The 13,932-nt window shown below is 36.3% G+C and overlaps 1 protein-coding gene across 1 annotated transcript in view; it reads right to left on the bottom strand.

Annotated features, from left to right (window-relative positions):
- Positions 1–398: 398 nt before the first annotated feature.
- The window catches only part of adgrb1a (adhesion G protein-coupled receptor B1a), a 112,823-nt gene continuing 99,289 nt past the window's right edge, over positions 399–13,932 (bottom strand). The window contains 8 exon segments of the mRNA XM_016239154.1: positions 399–1,999; positions 3,729–3,887; positions 3,986–4,021; positions 6,378–7,030; positions 8,511–8,550; positions 8,638–8,733; positions 8,831–9,002; positions 11,658–11,777. Of these exon segments, the coding sequence (XP_016094640.1) occupies positions 1,805–1,999; positions 3,729–3,887; positions 3,986–4,021; positions 6,378–7,030; positions 8,511–8,550; positions 8,638–8,733; positions 8,831–9,002; positions 11,658–11,777 (1,471 nt within the window). The 3' untranslated portion in view covers positions 399–1,804.

Genomic DNA, 13,932 nt, shown 5'->3' on the forward strand with positions numbered 1-13,932 from the left:
TTGGTTAAATCTTTATCAGTGGATTTATGGGCTCATCGGATGAAAATTCAGTGCAAAGAACAGTTATTTTAGTATTATTTATATACGATAGTATTCATTAATGTTTTCAATTAGCTTAGTTTGAATTTCAGTTGAAGTTTGAGCAATTTGATGTGCTTTTCACTAGTTTTTGTTTAAATGTTTCTATTTAGCTTTGAATTTATTTCAGGTTTAGTGTTAGTATTTTTTTGTACTTAAACCTTTTAGTTAGTTATTTTAAGGCAACATTTCAAATTTTTTTTAATCCATCCATTCATCCGTCCGTCTGTCCGTTTTACAGTGCAATAAATATGACATCTTTCCCTTTATTATATAGATATACTTTTTTATTAGAAATATGACACATTCATTTTGTGCTCTGAAAACTGTACAATAACAAAGAAACCCCAGTGAACTTAAAAAAAGATGTGTGGAAAAGCAGGGAGAGGAAGAGAAGGAGTAGGGCAGGGGGTTCATGGTGGGGAATTCAGGCAAGTACGTATCATCTGGAATGACAGTCAGTGATACCGAAAGACACACCGTTACATGATGTTACAGAACACTGATATAGTCCAGTAACCCGATGAGATTTGGAGGGGGGATCTCAGAATCGCAATGATATCTATAATAAGGATAACAATATTCCCCAAGCACAGTAAGAAAGATATTTATAGGCTAAAATTCATTTTGTAGAACTCTTCTGGAAATAATTACAATGCTGTACAACAGGACTCTGAGGAGTGAGTCTTGTGCTTTCTCTGTGTGCGACCACAACCTAACCAGAGAATAACACCCCTCTGCAGTTTCATATATAAGACTATTTATAATATATATATATTTATATATTCATATTCATCTCCGTTTTCTCTTTCAAACATGATTCTGCACTTATTCTGAGACTCAGCAGTTTGTTTCAGGTCTCTCAGCTCCAGTGATCCTGATGGAAACATCAAGCGAATGAAAACGTGTGGGTTCCCATGATCCCTCCAACTGGACCGCCGACCCGCTTTCAAGCTGAATCTCACGTTGTTGACTGACTTTTGAAGGATCCGCAGGTCGGTGCGGTGCACGGGACAGCAGAGTGGCTAAGCTGTAGGCTGTACTTGCTCGGAAGGGCGTTTGAGACAGGTTAACAGTCAAATGGCTTTGGGCAATCACGTCGCCTCTAGTGCCCCAAGCATATGCATGTTGTGTGTCACACTGATCAATAACAATGATGGTAAGACTAATAATATTCAAGAATTTGATTTTGAATGACGTGTAGTTCACCTGATTCCTGCCGGACAGTTTGAGAGCTTTCTGTCATAGAGCTACTTCTCACTCTTCCATAAATGGGACATGATCACAAATATGTGTGTGTGTGTATCCAGGTGTGTAAGAAATTGAAGGCCACTCCCTAAGGCTCATCTGCTCTTAGTCTGAATTCCAGTCCTTCCCTTCAGTCAGTCAATCCCAATGTTCCCATGGCAACATCCCAGGTCAGCACTCAACTTGCCCAGTTCAGCTGTTCTTGGTAGTGCCAGCTCATTACCATAGCAACAGGCTCAGACCTGGATTTTCGAAAGTGTTATGATTCACTTTGACATTAAGGAAAAGGCCATTCCAGGATTACAAAAAAACAACAACAACTACAACACAAATAAAAATTGCACAGCCATGTTGCTTTCACTCTCTTTCTTGCATACTTTTGTTTGTCCGCACTCTCACTCCAATCTCATTCCCTCTCTTTGTCCCTTTTCCATGCGAGTAAAGTTTGTTCTGTTTCTCTGAATGCTCTGGGGGTCTCTCAGACCTCCGTCTGCAGGTCCATGATCTCTTGGCCCACCAGAGGGATGGTGGCGCTGGCCTTCTCCCACTCCACCGCTTGCATCTCAAGAGGAGAGGCCTGTAGAGGTTCCAGCTCCTTACGCACCCATGATGGTGGCGAGTGGGTCTTCCTGATGCCCTCCCATACCCGCTTACTGGGGGTCTGCTGCTTGTCCTGCATTAACAAGAAGAATGCTTTAGGGTGACATTTTTGTAAGATGTTAAGAAACATCATATAAAATAGAATTATATTTTGAATAAAGAAAATGAATATTATTGTTCGAACCATCATCATTATAATATTTTTTAATAATAATAATAATAACAACAAGATCTGCTGATCCTACATCATGAAATAAAATCATATGAAAAACTAAGGTGACCTACATTGTATTGGGCATTCAAAGTGAACATGATGGCATCTGTTTACTGATTAAATTCAATATAGTTTATAGTGAGGGGCTTCTGCCAGTCTCTGATCTTCCTCCTGAGAGTTAACTACATGTGAATGTTTACACGTCTATAGTTCTTGTGGCAAGGTGCAGCTTAAACCATTTGGGTACTGTTATCTTTAGGGAGTAGGTTTGCTGAAGCTCACAATCAGGGGTTGATTTCCTGTATTGGTTTGTTTAAGTGGTCACTTCTAAAGGCTGTGAAAGGTAAACACCTTTAATGACTGCCCACTGAATGCCTATAAAATACAATGTATCACTTGGCCTTAGTCAGACTTTTGATGACTGCAGTGCCACACAGCACGTTCTCAATAAAGAATCCTGCTGAAAATACCCAAGAATCTCCTGCTCTTCGCTTCTGAGTTTCCAAAAGAACACAGAAAATGAATATCATTTTCTTTAAAGACTCATTTTTTGGCATTTGTGCCTTTATGCTGATAGTACAGCTGGAGAGAGGACAGGAAACGAGGTGGGAGAGAGAGGCAGGTGGGATAGGGAAAAGACCACGAGCGGGATTTGAACTCGGGTCACTGCCCATGAGGCCAAACATTACTATCATTGAGGCTATTTTTGTTACTATTACAATTATTAACATTTAAAGCAACTATTATAAAAGCAATAAACAAATAATTACTTTCACGTAACTAGTGTCAGTATAAAGTCATATTTTGATTTTGAAAATACAAAAACTAAAACAAAAATCAAGTTGTGTCTTGCGATTAGTAATAATTAAGATATTAAACTGATCCAATTAAAAACAATTCTTATAGATTAATAGATTATGGGAAAAGCTGAACTGAATTTAATTAAATGTTGCTAGTCCTGCATTAACGGAAGTTATTATTATTAATAATAATAATAATACACTTTAATTTATTGTTATATATTATAATAAATTAACGGAAGTTATTATTATTATTAATAATAATAATACACTAATTTATTGTTATATATTATAATATATTTGATTATATATTTATATAAAAATTTTAATTGTCAGAAAAGTAATTTCACAAAACCTGCACGCTCCATTTTCTCAAAGTAAAGTATTATTTACAGTACCAGTAAAAAGTCTGGAATAATTTTCAATGTTTTAATGTTTTATTAGAATGATTTCTGAAGGATCATGTGACACTGAACACTGGAGTAATGGCTGCTGAAAATTTAGCTTTGTCATCACAGTAATTAATTGTATTTTAAGAATATATTTAAAATAAAAATCGCTTATTTTAATTTGTAATAATATTTCACAATATCACAGTTTTTACTGTATTTCTCATCAAATAAATTCAAATTTGGTGATTAGAGATCTTTCTTTGAAAACATAAAAAAAATGCAGACTTTTGACTGGTGTTTTCTTTTGATTTTGGTATGAAATATAACTTTTTTTTTAACGAGATCCACTTAATGACAAACAGAAAAGGAGGTGGAGTGATTCGTGTAAATTCGTACACTAAGATTGGTTTTATCGCTGCCTCCTGATGACACGCTCCATCTCTTCCCAGTCTTCCCGTCCACTGGGGGTGAATCCCTGTCCTTCTCTGCATGCTGCAGTTTCCTGTTTAAGTCCTGGAACATGTCCTGGTGGCGCTTCCGTGTATGCATGATCTTCTGCAAGACAAAACCCGCATTTAAACCTTTGCAGAGATGAATGAAACTGCACCACACAAGACTGCTGTCATTTGTGGAAAGATTTACATTACACTGACCTCAAAATCCAACTCTGCATAGCGTGATTTTCGTCTCTAAAAGGGCAAATTAGAAAAGGGTGTTATTGTGTGTCCTTTCAGAGTCATCTTGGGGGGTGCAATGGGTCATTCCCAAAATACAGTGACAAACATGTCCTTAGACTTTTCAGTCATAAGAAAAATTTTATATATTTCAAGAAACCCCATATAAAAGACATCATTCTATAACCTAAGATTTCAATACTGTACATAATAGTTTAATCTTTAACAATCCTTTTATCTGGTATACATTATTTATATATTTAATATGTATACTAATTTTGTTTTTCTTGTTTTTCAAATACGATTTTAAAAATCAAATAATAATATTTAATAAAATATAATAAAAGTTTTTTTTCAGTTTAAACATTACTGGACAATGCTAAATATAATTTAATATTAAATAAACATGTTAAATAAATTAACATTTAAAGCAATTCATATTATAAATAATTTCATATAATTGGCATCAGTATAAATTTAAGCTAATTTGATTTTGAAAATACAGAAGGTAACAAAATCAAGTTGTGTCTTGTGATTGGTAACAATGTCAAGATAATAAATGAATCAAATTTAATAAATTCTAATAAATCCTTAATAATTGATTTGGGGAAAATGAACTGAATTTAATTGAAACATTCAACATTTTGTAATATTTGGTAAGTCAGAAAGTCAGTACTGTTTGAGAACGACCCAAATGCAATAAGTAGAAAAAAATTGATTGTAAAATTTCGGCACTTCGGACAGACTTTGTGAAAGCATTGTGCCGCATTTGTATTGAATGTTTCCGCCGAGCTCCTGGCATGAGCTTGCGGTAAACAGCTTGTGACCGAATGGCCTTTCTTTAGCCTGTCGGAGAGCGTCTGAGGGCCGTCTGACATTCTGCCTGCACTGTGCGTGCATGCAGCTGTGTGCCCGCAATGCATTCTGGGAGCATGTTTGGCCTGAGGTGAGGAGGAACTCACACTTGTCCTCTGCTCCCTTTTAAAGCATGAGCAAAATCTGACCTTTGCAGAGACTTTCTTTTCTAAGAGGGATAATTGCAAATGCAAAGAGGCATAATTTATTATTATTTAGGCATATTTTTCATTCCATTAAGTGTTTTGATGCAGTTTTTATTGAAAGCGAGTGCATTGGCTGATGTCAGTTGAAATGTAATTCTGAGCCACGTAATGACAGTCTTCTACACAGACGCTCTCCACAAATATACTTTTTTCACTCCGCACATAAATTAGGACACTCGCTCCCTTGTGGCAGATATGACAAACATTGATGTGAATTCACAGCCTTGTAGGCAGATGGGTCTACAGCACGTTTCTTTGGACCAGAAACCAAAGTGTCCATCAGTTATTAGAAATAAACACGGCTGAGAAAAAAAAAGTACAAGATGAGGATGAAAAGACATCGTGATTTAAAAAAGAGAGCAAACTCAGTATCTACAGAGCTGTAAGATGCATGCACATTCGCGCTGTTAGCCAATAAATGTTAATGAATAGTCATTTAGAAAACTGTTGTGTCACTGGGGTTCTGATTAATTTAGGCTGTGAATTTTTCTATACAAACTGTGAAGAGCGTTTTCATTATTTAGACAAAATGAAGTCAAACGAGCTTGTCTACAGTGAGGAAACAGTTACAGGACATCTGTCACTTTGCAACCATCTACAAACACCTTGGCAAAAGAATCGCCATTGGTTAGCACATTTTTTTTTGTTTACTCGCCAGACTGTGTATGTGTACATTGTGCACATTGTACACTAAAGATGATAACTATAACAGAAAATATATTGAGATGAGAATCAATCCTGCTTTAAAGAGCTTGAGGATTTAATGCAGCAAATGGCAAAACTGCCGCACACTTCTAATAAACAGAACGTTATCGTGTGTTGGTGTGGACACTGATATACACTCTTAAAAATAAAGGTGCTTCACGATGCCATAGAAGAACCTTTTTGCCCAAATGGTTCCATAAAGAACCTTTAACATCTGAAGAACCTTTCTGTTTCACAAAAGGTTCTTTGTGGTGAAAGAAGGTTCTTCAGATTATAAAAAGGTAAGAAAGAGATGGTTCTTTAAAGAACCTTTGACTGAATGGTTCTTTGTGGAACCCAAAATGGTTCTTCTATGGCATCGCTTGAAGAACGTTTTGAAGCACCTTTATTTTTAAGAGTATAGTTATCTTTATAGTCATTGTTCTTGGTTCTCTAACTCAATCCATGGCGAGTAAAAAAATAAATAAAAATATTTCAATTATTGTTAGCCATTGAATAAGACATTATTTGGTGGCCTAGTGCAACATTTGGTCACATATACGAGTGGTTTACTCGCAAAATAGAGGGTTGCATTGTTTTATCTCATGATTATTGTTGTTTCTTACCTCCAAAGAGCTCATAGACAGTGTTGAGATGGTCTCACTCTTAGACATCATGCCAGAGTTCCCAGAGTCCCCTTGCTCACATGTGTTTGTCATCTGGGACTCGCCGGAGATGTTCTGCACTGTCTGCACAGGGGAGTCCCTCTCTGAGCAGGAAATGCTGACTCGCTCGGTGGGCAGGGTCTTCAACCCAAAGCCTGGCACAGGATCGGTGCCAGCAGGGTTGGCCAGATGGATGAGCCTGGTCTGGGGTAACTGTTCGATGCTGATGTTGTACTTTGTGGCTTGGTCCTCCTTGCTGCCCTTTGTGGGCCTAAGTGTGTTGTTGTTGTTGGGCAAGAGCACGTAACCCTGGCCCGACCCTCCTCCTCCTCCTTCGGGACCACTGGTGTCTCCCGGGGTTCCATCCAGTTGCTTGAAGAGCTCGCCATCACAGATGTAAATAGATTTGGCTCCGGGTAGCTCTGTACTGACCCCGGCAATGGCGCTTTTTTCACGACGCATGGTGAGAGTGTGGCTGGCGTAGTCAGCAACGTTTTGCAGGTGGACCTTTGCCATGCTGGCAGGAAGGGTGTTGAAGTTGGAGCCTTTCTGTACCGTGATCTGCTGTGAAGCTACCTTCTCCTCACCTAGTTGGGAGGAACGCTTTAGGGTGCCTGTGAATCCAAGGGAAAAAGCCTTAGTAAGTGAAAAGAGATCACAGCAGAGAAAATACATGCTGATTTGATAAAGCGGTGCTACATTTTGCTGCTATTTTATCAGCTCAAATTATGATGTAATATAGATAAAACTTTGCTGAATCATAAGAATAATGCGGTATATGGTCTAACGTGGTATAGAACGAAACAAAGTAAATGCATCTGATTGCATAGGGCCTTTTAAAATACATTACTTTTTTTTTTTTTCCAAATTCTGTATTTCACATGAAATTATAACAATTAATTTAACATAAAAACATTTATTTTATATTTTGCACAACATAAATTTACTGTATAAATTAAAACCAAATAAAAATGTGATTATGAATAATAATAACAATAATAATAATAATGTTATGTATATGCAGTAGACAAAAATATGGTTCTCAGAAGCAGATTCTATATTTCAGAATTTCCTGTTTAATAATTACTGATGTTAGTCCATATTGCACTTTGAATTTTATTAATTTTACAGCCCTACTTTTGATTTAGTAATCCAAAATTTTCCAAATTCAATGGCATTCCACACTATACAGTAAATTCTATTTTTATGCCTGGATTCTGCAAGTCCGCCCAAGTTTCCCACATCTCGGAATTTATGCCTAATGATGACACCTGGACATCACCTGAAATTTTATGAGCTAGAAATTTGAAAGGGTAGACAGTGAAATTGCTAATAAAATAGATAAAGTGTTTTAACTTGAAAAAGACAAGTCCTAATCATTGGTTTGATATGTTGCAGAAAAAAAGAATGGTCAAAGATGGGATCATAAAGGTGTAAATAAGTACACAAAGGATCAATGTCTCTTCTTATTTAGATTTTCCCATGAGCACCAGCAAACTAATTATACATTATGTCAATTATTAGATAATAATTGGCTACATTACAAAACGTCAGTGGAAAACAGGAGCAAGCAAAGATGCGAAACAGTTTGAACTTTGAGGGTCGCATTATGCTTTTCACAATAATGCAGCCAAGAATTAAACTTTAGCTTTGGCAAGTCATGTAAACATTTCTTTAGAACAACTAACTGAAGGAAGGCTGATTGAACGCTTAATTTTTAGTCCTTCGCACTTCAAAAAACTAAAAAAATTTCACATCACAAGTCTATATTTCCAGACTCTAGCTTGATATGTCGTCTTGATAAATAATCAAAATCCCATTTCCGATAAATATCAGAGAAGAAAGCTGCTATCTGATAATGAAATGTCATGAGGGACTTAATTAGGACAGGCCGGCATATCTGAGGCACGGCAAGGGAACAGACAAGTCTATTTATCTGCATTTTGCTTCTCGCCAGCTATCAGATCGTGTTCTTAATCTCCTTGATGAAAATGCATTATGTGGCCTGTAAAATGGCACTTGTCTTGTCTTAACCTCTCAGAGGGATGCCACAACAACTTTAAGTGACCGGAGCGTATGTTGTGAGAGACTAACCTGATCGGCAAGCCATGTCCACATCCTTTTCAAAGTCAGTCTGGAGAAAACAATGAGAATGAGAGTCTTAAACCACAATTTTATGCTTAATGTGCAACAGAAATACAGATATTTAGTCACAATTCACCATCAGCTGAGCATGGCCGTTCTGGAAAGATCCACCAGAGTTACCGTTTCCATCTTCTTGATGGTCAACAACACGACACTTTACTGCCTCTTGTACCTAATTGATTGCGAAAAAACATGTCTAAGTAAGTAATTTGAATCTAAAATTAGAAAGTCCACCAATTAAAAACCAGACATCAAACAGGTTCCCTCACCTCTCTGCGTAGGATGCAATGCACCATCACGATAACGAAGCCCTCGAGGGAGTCAAAGACGGCAAAAAGGATCTGAAACAAGGCTGAACGGCGGTCAGTAATTGCCAGGACCGCCGACATCCAAGTGAGAGCCAGCAGTGGCAGTACAACGCAGGAGCTCCACAGCGACGCCCTACAGGACAGGAGCAGAATTACACTGAGTGACAGTTCATATTACCATTGCCATACAAGCTGACAAAGAGGGCAAAACTAAGGGATAAAGTGACTTTGGTTGATATTTAGACATTTCTTATGGAACTAATTAATATTTATCACACATATTATTGATTTCTTGGATGTCTGAGGAGTGTTTTACAGATATGAATGTGGTATTGCACTAAAGAGCATTAATAAATGAATACACAGATCAATACAGTGTTCAATATGAGCTAGAGTTGCCCTTTTTGTTGATTATACTGAACAATAACGATATACCGATACTGAAAACATGTAGGTTCAATCACAGTTCAAAACATATGTGAACAGGTGCAACAGGTAAAAATAAACCAAAAGAAGCAATAAAAAAGGAGCAATGGACTATGAAAAAGAGGAAGACAAATGAGAGGATGAAAGATGAAGGAATGTAGACAATTCAGCGGTCTTTAGAGAAGAACTCTCCCCTGATCATGGATTTGGAGGAAGGGCCAGCATGCTCAGCAAGTCCTACATCTCACTATTTTTACTACTTTTGTTCCATTTTTAAATATTGAATTCTTTATCTGCTCCAGTCTACTGCATTTGTATCTTTTTAATGCACCAACAAACACACATTCTGCCAATCACACATACACACACATTAGGGATGCTCATATAAGCAAAACAAAAGAGAGATTGCAGAGGCTACACTGTTGTGGGAAATAATCACAATTCATGTATCTAATATACATCAGGGATTTACAACAGATATTTCATTAACAGACACACAGACCCCATAAAGACATGTACATAATTGTCTTTATGAAGTACTCTGCCCTATAAAGCGTTCGCCTGACATTCTGTACACAAGCACTGCTAACCGCAAATGTAGTCAACCTCAGACATCTATACATGTATACAAACACATAATGTGGTAAAACCTCATTGACCTTTAACCCAAATCGTCTGCTGAGGTATTATTTTACAAATTGCTGCAATTCACCAGCAAAATAAATAAATAAATATATGAATATACTGTATATTGTAGGTTGCATGATTTTAACCTCTCGTATTGCTTCTTAGATGCTGCCACATCCTACACATATTTGCGTACATTAATAAATGGCTGGTCTACTTTATTTCACATTGTAGAGTAAAACACCTGGCCAGTACCAGCAACAGGCTAATGATAGAAACCTGATAAACATGGCTCACTGCAGTCTCAGAGTCAGATAAGCCAATCTTGACATGGCTGCTATTATTAGCCCTTACAATAATGTCTCATGGCAACCATAGCTTCCACCAAAATACCACAGAGTTCAAACTAAATATCATATAGTTACTGCCACTACATAATATTTGGCCACCACTGTCATCACAAAATAAATGAAAAAAAAAAATGCAGAGAGATGCAGAAAAATTAAGGATATGCCGTAAAAAATATTTTTCAAAGTTGTAAGTAAAACAAAGATAATCAGGGAAATTTTACAGGAAAACACTATTTCAGCTTTTCTACTTCAAAATTTCACATTTATTCAATTCGTTTTTTTTGTAATTATTTGTGTAATTTAATAGCAATTTCTGAGTGAAAACTGTTTTTACATGTTTTTTTTGTAGTACAGTGATTGACCGATATTTTCAAATGTTTGATATACAGTATATATAGTATGTGATGAGCTAATTAATTTGAATTATACCAACTGAGATGCATATAAATGTGCTGAAATTAACATGTTTTATCTAAATATTATAATAACATATATTTTTAGCATACTATTATAGTATTTAGTCATATGTTCTCATTTAAAATTTTTATAATTTTGTTATTTGCTTTCGTCATTTACATTTTTTAAATACTTCTATTTAGCAGTAATTTATTTTATTTCGGTTTTAGTTTTGGTAATTTCAGTACTTCAACTTATTTCAATTAGTTGCCAAGGCAACATTTTAAATGTTATTTTTTCCATCTAATATTTATATGATTTTTTTAAAGCTTTATTTCAATTACAGAAACCCATTCGTTTTAGTTACCAATAACAACACTGAAAATTACTCAAAATTTACTAAAAATAACCGAAAGTGCCAATGCATCTGCCAAGCGCATGGCCAAATACTGGCTGATTTATAGGTGATAGATGATGCCTAGATGATATATCGATCTATCTCCAATCCAATAACTAGTATATCATGATGCTAGCAACACCAATGCCATGGGTTTGAATCCCAGAGAATGCACATACTGAATGCACTGAAATCTGTTTTATATGAAAATCTGAAAAGTCTGAAAATGCCTAAAAGTAATTTATTATAACTAAAACTATGCTACTTTGACAGAAATTACGGTTACCATGGTAATCTCTAGCAAGGAACTGTCTGGTCAAACACACTTGCACACTCACACAAACATACACAGCAGGGCTTCAACATGAGCTCCTATTGCAATCTGCATGATTTAGCATTGCAACAACATAAAAGCTCTGTCTCTGCTGATCACTTTTGACTTAACAGCTAAGGAGCAATAGCAGGGTGAAGGAAATGAATGGGGGAGAAAACCAGAAAAGCAAAAAGAAGGGTGAGGTAAGAAATATGCAGAAAGGAAAACAGAACCGAAGGCAGAGCATCATAGAGTTGATAAATAATTAGCGGGACTAACATGGCATTACTGGTAGCTGTGGTGGAAACGTCAGCCGACGAGATAACTCCGCACTTGGCACATTTGAGCGTCATATTGTACAGTGGCACTGTCATCTGACTGCAAAGTCAAATCAACACACTGAAATACACATGTACGCTGACATATAACCACATGCACACTCTCGCACACACACAGAGACATATACACCTATATACACGCAGATACACAGAACTAGCAGGCACAGAATCCCCTTCCAGCTCTCACTCAGGGCAGACCTCTGTCAAGGCATTGGGAAGAGTGCGGGAATGATGGAAAAGATGCCGTCACGTTAGTTTTATTTCTAAACAGGCCTGATTGAACATGTGGGACAAAGAGCTAGCGAGAACAAACAAAAAAAAGAAACTCTATATGCAGTGCATGTAGATTACCATCATTTATTTCCACTGACAATCTATGTAAAATGCTACATGATAAGATTTTGATTCTGTCATATCAATAACATCAAAATCTTCTTTTGCATTAGTATGCCATATGTAATTTGCTTGATTTAGGCTGCGAGCAGTTTAATCCGTCCCACTCTGCATCTGTCTTTGGGCCCTGGAGAGACATGGGAACTAAAAAAAGCTGGCTGAATAACATACACACAAACATTCATGCGTGTTGACAGCCAGAGATCGTGTATTCACAGACTCAAGCTAAATCACAGTCATTTTAGGAGACACATTAAAGTCATCCACAACCATAACTGTCAATATCAAACTCTGCATATATCTATGTGTGGCTTGTTTTGTTTTAACAAACTGCAGCATACAGTCATATTTGAGATTTCAGTACAGCATAAAACCATATTTGAGATTTTATTTACTTTCTTTATTTTTAAAATACGCTTCTACAGAGAATCTCAAAAGCATTTTAATATTTGCAGATAGCTCATGAAATGTGAAAAATATGCAAAATATGCAGTCCTTTTGAGAAAATAATAATAATAAAAATAAGAGAAGCTGCATTGATTAACACTGTCCAAAAAAAGACTACTGTTCAAAAGTTTGGGGTTAACATTTTTTGTTTTTGAAGAAATCACTTATACTCATCAAGAATACATTTATTTGATCGAATTACAGTAAAAACATTGTAATATTCTTATTACAATTGAAAGTTACTGTCTTCTATTTGAATATATTTTAAAATATAATTTATTCCTGAGATGCAAAGTTGAATTTTCAGTAGTCGTTACTCCAGCTGATCCTTCAGAAATAATTTTAATGTGCTGATTTGGTGCACAAGAAAGATTTCTTATTATGACGAATAAAAACTTTGAAAGAAAAAAATGGCTGACTTCAATCTTTTGAACGTTAGTGTATGTAATGCTGTACACAAAATAGCCACCTCCAAACAAACAAACAAAAATAATAAATTAAAGCCATCAGCTTGGCATGGCTGCCCAAACGGATAGGAAGTTGATTCTGCTACTGGCAGACATGTAGATTAAACCCCACATAATATAAGAAATTTAATTTCAAGCAAAGGCCAATGTGACCAATAAAACCTCACTGAAGGAAGTGATATTAAAAAGCAATCAGCATTTTTTTGAATACATGCTAGTCCTCGTGGAGATGGAGGGACTTCAACGACTGAGCTGATATGATCCTATACCAAATATTAAAGCAAACTTTCTCATTTATTGTACCCTCCATTTTTGAAACAGTTAATCTTTTTGATTTTTTTTTGTCACAGGTAGTAAAGCAATTAAAAAAATTCTTGATGAGAGCCACAACAATTTGTCCAAATGCACTTTGATATTCTAAAACGGAAGAAAATGCCAGAATTTAGAGGTGTACAGAGACTATCCAAAGTGCTACTCCTGCACTAGGCATAATTAACAGCAGCACTTATTAATTAGGCTAATGAAAAATGCAGTGTTTAAGAACAAGGGCGAGGGAGGGAGGAAAAAGCAACAAAAAAAATCCTCCCTCTAAATCTAATTCACTCTTCCCATCTATCAGCACCAAACAACGGCAGCCAGCCTTGAGTTAATCGGTTTCTGCAGAGAACGCAATGCGGCTGGAAAATACTCACGCAAACATGTTGATAAGAGATTTGGAATTACAAAAATATTTCCCATTATTACTTAAGCACAAACATAAATCTGACTTTCAAAGAAAAAAATCCAATCCAAAATGTCCAGACATTGAAATCAACATACAAGCATTCTTTTGCAGTCTCAAACACACACACACACACACACACACACACACACTCTCTCTCTCTCTCTCTCACACACACACACACACAC

This window comes from Sinocyclocheilus grahami, unplaced genomic scaffold (assembly GCF_001515645.1).
Source record: "Sinocyclocheilus grahami isolate Dianchi unplaced genomic scaffold, SAMN03320097.WGS_v1.1 scaffold555.1, whole genome shotgun sequence".
NCBI lineage: Eukaryota > Metazoa > Chordata > Actinopteri > Cypriniformes > Cyprinidae > Sinocyclocheilus > Sinocyclocheilus grahami.